At 41.7% G+C, this 7160-nt stretch overlaps 1 protein-coding gene across 4 annotated transcripts in view; it reads right to left on the reverse strand.

Annotated features, from left to right (window-relative positions):
* Positions 1-6953, reverse strand: part of Shal (Potassium voltage-gated channel protein Shal) — a 109133-nt gene extending 102180 nt beyond the window's left edge. For all 4 annotated transcript variants that reach the window (XM_066724859.1, XM_066724858.1, XM_066724860.1 and 1 more), the window contains exon 1: positions 2922-6953. In XM_066724859.1, the coding sequence (XP_066580956.1) occupies positions 2922-4036 (1115 nt within the window). In that variant the 5' untranslated portion in view covers positions 4037-6953. The remainder of the gene's footprint in view (positions 1-2921) is intronic.
* Between the last annotated feature and the right edge of the window lie 207 nt (positions 6954-7160).

A 7160-nucleotide genomic window follows, 5' to 3' on the forward strand; every position in this document is an offset into this window, starting at 1 on the left:
AAAATGGTTAATGAAAATCGACTGGAATTTAGAAGACAGAATTTTAAAATTGAAATGGATCTATGTTGCAATTTATTTCAAGATTTGATTATTCGATGTAAGAGAGTAATAGATGTTTATACGACTGATCTTGATTAATGAAAATGGAAACAATAAGGGTTTGTAAATAGGGTCGATTAATCTATCACGATAAATAGCTTGGAAGAGAAGAAAGGAGAATTTGTGGACAGTGAAAGATAAGAGTGTGGGAGGTGGGTAGTAGGGAGTTGAGGGGGAGGGGGAGAAAAAAATTGAAGATGGATAAGAAAATGAAACATTGGTGGAGAGAAAAAGTTTGTCATTTTTCATTGGTTTGCAGAGTGTCGAACGACGGGACACATCGTTCTTGCTTGGAAAACATGGAGATTCTTGCCAAGAACAGAAGGAAATACACAGCAAGGGAACCGATCGTTATCTATGGATATAAAACAAAACGTCTGAAAAGTCGAGATTCCCCAGTGAATTCTATTTGTGGCGTGCAACGCCGGCCAACGATAGTTGCATTCGTGATTGTCAGCTGTCTCTGAGAAAACGCAACACAAATATCATTGACACAGATTCACGAGCATAAATAAAGCTTCGGGATAGACGGAGGAGAGAAAATCATTCTCGAAAGCTCCCAAACTTTCCCTCAGCTCTTTTCCTTATAAGCTAAATCGTTAAATAATTTCAACCTTTTTCGTAAACAGCTCTGAAAACCCAACTTTGGTTAACTCGTTATACTGAATTATTTTCATAAACAGTTTTATAATTCGTATCTTCTTTAAAAGTATGAGAATCTAATTTAGTATTTTCTAACTATTAATAATTCCATAAATTTGCTCAAAGTATATAAAACATATGATTTGACCAAGAAAAAGTTTAATATGCAAAATTTGTGCACTTTATTTTGCAAAATATCATTACGAAATTGTATCATCTCGTATAGACCTAAAACTTAAAGCAAAAGTAATTGGATTAAAGTTACAAGTGGACTAGAAATCATAAGCTTGTATCTAACGAAGGACTTAAATGATAAAATTACAGTATTATAACAATGGATGCTTTCTTTAAAAAAAAAGCAATAGGAGCTGCATCTATCTGTTTTATTATAGCATAATAATCACACGTTTTTTCGAAATATTTTATGAATGTTAAAACAAAGCTTTTACATCGAAAAATATAGTGCTATAGAAAATTATTATAATTTATATTGTATACTAATGGTGTAGCAATTTTCTATTGAACCTTCTGAAAGCTCGATAATAAGTTTGAAATAATTTCTTTAGGAAAACTCGTATAGAGAAGTTAAGGAAGTACTTGATGTGATGTGAAATTTTCTGAAAGTGTCATTGAGATTGATAAGAGTTTCGTGTTTTCGAGTTAGATAAAAAGTTATTATTGAATTCTTCAATCGGGTAGCTCTCACTTCCGCCATTTTGGATTTTGAGAACCGGAAGAAAATGCGATCACACTTTCATGACCCAGTGATATTAACTTCTACGAGAAAATAGCCGCTTCGTCAAAGTCGGTTGGTCCATAAAAATTTTACGGTCACCCGACGAAAACTCCAAAGAAAGCTCAGACAGCAAAAGAAAAGCTCAGTGCCTCACTCCTCCTTCAGTCTTCTTCCCGCATAGAATCTATCCTCCAAATTCTCCTTTCATTCAAATTCACCTTGCAACTTGGCGCTTGCAGATTTGTGTCAATGATGCTTTTGTCAATTTATCAAACTTTAGCAATTTCTTTCTAATATATCTCAGTACCCTTAATGTAATAACAAAACACTATAAACAGGTGTATAAAAATAAATTTGACTGAATATAGAACAACTTTTAAGTCCCACCATTACCGAATTCGCTTTCAACATTCAATCTTCATGTATATATGATATTTAATAGACTACTAGAATAAAAAGTGATCGAGAAAAAATTAGAAATTGATTAAATGAATGTTTGACCTGTTTACAATTTCATGAGATAGAAATAACATGGTTGGCTGAAAACTACAAGTAACCATGCTGAGTTTCAGCTAGAGAAAAGAAGGAAAGAATTTAATTTATATAAATATAAACGATTTATCGTTAAATTGCGATTTTGGTAGATTAAAACGACAAACGAAGCAATATTTTCAACTAAAAAGCTTTACTTAATACCCACCGATATAATAAGAAATTAAAAAACAATTCGTGAATTCAAAAACAACCTTTTTTTCTTTTGTTTACAAAATTACTCTTAACTAAACGACAATAACACTTGCAAATAAATCGTCAAACAAACGTTCATCGAAAAGAACAGCAGAATTTACAACAAAGCAACCAGAGTTACAATAGTTTAACAAATTCCCAGACCCATTTCAAGTATCAAAAGCTCCAATTGTTTGGAAGAAAGAAACAAAGAAAATTCAATGATAAATCAATAAAGAAGAAAATTGCAAAATTTTTAAAGTAAATCGGCCAGAGTTTGAAATAAGCATGGACCAAAAAAGAACGAAATTGAAAAAAGGATCGCCGTTGACCGGTGCAATTAGCGAGAAATAATTATTTTGTAGGTACTCGCGCCACGAACTTTCCGAGAAGCCCCTCGTAGTAAAAAAGAGTCGACTACGTCCTCCGTTTAAAATATCACAGCGCCCGTGCTACCTTCCGGCGGTTTACACAGGGCCAATTACTTTCAGAAAGTACAAGAAGATTGAGAGAGAAAGAGAGCTCATGATTCCATAAAAGGACTACACGATATTGTACATCGAAATGAGGACACAAATAAATTCCCCCTTTCAACGAATGAATAATATAGCGGCTCTTATATATATATATATATATATATCCATCTACCTTGCAAAACGAATACAATAATCATTAGAGTAATATGAATAAAAACGAATAACGATAATAATTTCCTTACCCCAGCGTGGTCATCGTAACGATAGTGTACCAGAAGGCGGCAGGTATCGATGTAAAATTGGTACCGTCGACGTTCTTCTCGGCGTAGAACATGACGGTGGCGAAGATGATGATGGCCATGGCCAATGAGAAGACGAGGAAGCCGAGCTCGGAGGCGCAGGACTTGAGCGTGTAACCGAGGATCCTGAGTCCTTGAGAGTGTCTGGAGAACTTGAAGATCCGGAAGACTCGGAATACCCTCAAGGTGACGAAAGCACCGGAAACGTCGTCGTTGTCGGTGATACCGAGTCCAATGTAGTAGGGCAGAATGGCGACCACGTCGATGATGGACATAACGGATCTGGCGAATTTGCAACGACTGGGCGCCGCGAATAAACGAAGAAGGTATTCCGCGGTGAAGATCATCACACAAGCGGTGTCGAGGCAGAAGAATACAATTTTGTAACGTTCGCCACAGGACAGGGTACCAGCCCTTCCTGGGCGGTTCCCGCAGGGCACTGTTTCCACCACGTTCGCCAGTACACTGACCGCTATAAAGAATCCTGTCACATAATAGAAAACCAAGGCAGCCGTTGAGATGTGAGGGTTCTGAAAGGCACGCCACATCTTCTCTCGTATATCCAACAGCTGCTGAAGATTCTGGTCGCCATTCTCGCTCAACTTGTCGTCCATCAGTCGTTCAGCGTTCTCTCGCTTCCGGTCCCTGTAGTCCTCGTAGCAACAGTCGCCGATGACGTCAGGCAGGATGCCGAAGAACGCCAGCTCCTCGTCGTAGCTGGTGAGACACTCGTGCTTCGGGTAGTGCAATTTTCCGGTTCTGTAGTAATTTAGGATGTGACGAAAGATATCAGGGTCACGGTCGAAGAAGTACTCCTTGCACTCCTCGTCGTAAAAGAATTCCCTCTCGTTGGAACCGAGCAACGTGTCAGGGTACTTCTCGAGGGTGTTGCGCCAAGTCTCGAATCTCCGACCGCTCACATTTATCAGGAGCTTTTCGTCGTCCGCTTTGCGACGATCCTTGGGAATCGGCGGAGGTGGCAGAGGGTGCGTGGCGATCGGAACCCAACCGATCGCCGCTGCCCTTGCAAACGGCAGCCAAGCTGCCACCGAGGCCATGCTCGACGGAGGAATTTTTCGCAAGCTTTGCCTATCACTACCCTCTTCCTACAATTAACTCCCGAATACGACAATACAACCCTGAAACCCTCGTCCCCCTGATTTTTACCTCGAGTATAGCACGTATATAATATCTCTCTTTTGCTTTTAACAGTTTGCTTTTACTTTCACTGGTCTGTCTTTCCTTTTATCCAGCTTGAACCATCGAGAGCTTATATCGAAAGCTCTGACAAGCACTATTTTAATATAATTGGATTTTTAAAATATTTTCAAGTTTTTGCACAGAATTATTTTGATATTCACTTGAAAGCACTCATTTCTTTTCCAAAAGTTCTTTGAAACCCCTCCTAAAATACAAGATGCTTCCTCGTGTGCAGCGTCCTCTGTCTTCTCCTTAAGAACTCCAACTTTTCTTTTTTCTATCTCAAATAGACTTCTTGAAGGTTCTCAGTGTCAGCACTTTCTCTTCTTGAGATATCATGCAATTATGCTTAGATCCTTCGGGTAAACTTGTAGATCTTCTCGTTCAAGCACTTCGATCCCTCGCAAGCTCTTAAAACTCAATGATATTCTGATTCTTCGAAAACTATTGAAGCTTTTACATATTATTTAATCTCTGAGAATTTTCATTTGTTTTTATTTTCCATAAGCTGCTTTACGTATGTTGCAAACTTTCTTTTTCATTGGAAACCTTAATTCGGGTGTCACACTTTGCAGTTTTATTCCAGCTTCGTTTTTCCTGCTCTCCTTCCTCTCAAGGCTTTCCAGAGGTTTTTAGACGGACTTCCCACTCCCTTGCAGATTCTGAAAGCTGAAGAAAATCTATCTTATGCGGTGTATACGAATTCCACCTGACCTGCAAAGTTCTGCAAACGAGCTTTTTTCACTTCTTTCAAGCAGGTCTCCAAAATATTGGAAAACTTCTCGGATCGAGCTTCGCTTTCTTCTTCTCACCTCAACCAATCAATCCTCACGGATCTAAAAACTCACTCTTGAACTCCCAAACACTTTGCTTTTTTACTCTCCTCACTTCTAAGTTCCCAAAGCTAACTAGCCATACGAATTAGCCGTGTGCTTTTCTTTCTTCCTAGTTACTGAAAACTATCCAAAAAGAATCGGTGATCAAACTTGATCTTAAGGAATCCAGCGAGCTTTTGAAGCTCGCACGAACCTCGGTTTGTAGTATAAGCTAGTTAAATTCAGCCAATCCCGAAGATTGACGACAGATGATAAACTTTCATTGTATGGCTGAAAGAGCTTTTAAAGCTGATTTTTCGTGGCAGAGCGCGGTTCAGGGGTTTCAAGGCTCACATTAACTAGCCAGGTAGAGATTTTTCCAGCTTTTTCTCGCCGACGACGAAGACGTTATCGCCTCCGTCAAAGTCGGCGTGCTTTCAAGCTCGGACCAAGTGCCGAAGCCCGACATTGCAGCTTTGCATTCCTTCCTGTTGCGCTCGAGTCAGGAAAAGCTCCGGTTAATCTCGTGCTTTCCACAATCAACACTGCTAGCACTTCCCTCCTCCACGTCCTTGAACTTTCCACCCCATTCTTCCACCTCCTCGGCCCCCGTGCCTACTCCTCGTAATACCAAAGTCGAAGCTCGCAAGCTTCTGTTCTCTAAGGTTTGCAGCTTTCGAAGGAACTACATTCTCGAGCTTATAACCCCGTAAGCTTAGAGCGTTTGTTACGTGGTAAGTAAAACGTTGTTGACCACTAACAGCGACATTCTTCAGGACTATCCAAAGTTCCCTCAAGAGCTATTCATGCGAAGGACAAATTTTACGTTCGATAATTCGCCGACCAATGGAATTGCGTGACCTTCGCTGGATCGAGAGAGGACGAGTCAATTTTGTCCCGGGATCCTTGCTATGCGTCAAATCGGACGTACACCGGCCGTACGAGCTTTCACAGAAGCTTCCCCACTTCTACTCTCTATCCCCTCCTCGCCAACCGGTGAAAGCTCCAGCATACGTAAGCACACACCAATATTCTCACGATGTCTCCATACCTTTTGCTCGGGAAACTCAATAACTCGACTGTTTTTTCTCTTTAATACAGTACAACGAGATTAAAAGAGCTTTTATAATCCAAACTCGAAGCTAAGTGTAATTATTTTGACAGAATTTTACTTTTCAGTAAACTTGCAAGCTCGATTAAAGGAATAGGACGCGGAAATTGATAATTTGTGTTTATTCAATGATTCAGCTCGAGCTTTGGGATTTTTGAACGATGAAACTAGATGCTTTGAGCTTTCCCAATGATTGAGCAACGAAACGAATGAAGGCGAAGATATTTTTGAAGCTTGACACTCGCATGGACGGAGCTCTCACAGATAATCCGCTCTGATGAATCTTCGAGATTTAATTCGCAAGCTCGGAGATTTTTCACGGTTTACGCGTGCTCGCGGCGCGTGGCTCGAGGTTTCCCGGCCACTCTGCCCGGGCGAGCATGCCGGTTTACGTCACACACTTGTTTGACAGACGCACGAGAGCTTGCAACGAGCTTTCACCGATGAAACATTACTCTCAGACTGGTCCACGATGAAACATGCTAAGCCGCGCAGCGAAAACTATGATATCCCGGCCACTCACGGCAGACCCGAGCTTTTCCAAAGCTCCACCACCGATGCTGAGCTTAGAGCTTTCTTGCAACTGGTCCACGCAAGCTCCCTTCGGACTCTTGAGTTTTTCTTCAAAAGCTAATCAAGCGAAAATCTCCACGCACGATCCTAAAAGCTCGCTGAGACCTCGTCACGAGCTTTTCAAGCTTTTGAGCTTGCAGGAGCTTTAAGTGAGAAAGGCGCGCGCGCGCGCGCGCGTTGTCTGCGAGATGGACACGAGTCGAACCCGCTCGACGAGTTGGCCACTCGCGACTGGCGGAGCTTACGGCAAGCTTTCGTACTGGTGGCGGCCCGGCACCTCCAGAAGCGTGCTCGCCCGCCTCCTCGGAGCATCCGCGACGTAGCGGTGGTAGCGCCGAGCGAGCTTTCCTAGCCAAGGTCCAAATTGATTTTTACGTCGTGGCGTCGGTGGCGACGCTCGACGGCGTCCCGACGCAGTAACGCTCCCAAACGGTTGCCCGGGCAACCTCTCTCTCACTCATGACGTCACTACTCCCTACCACT

Source organism: Prorops nasuta, unplaced genomic scaffold (genome assembly GCF_024137725.1).
Source record: "Prorops nasuta isolate Cenicafe-Biocafe unplaced genomic scaffold, Cenicafe_Pnas_1.2 PNAS00003, whole genome shotgun sequence".
NCBI classification, from domain to species: Eukaryota; Metazoa; Arthropoda; class Insecta; order Hymenoptera; family Bethylidae; genus Prorops; species Prorops nasuta.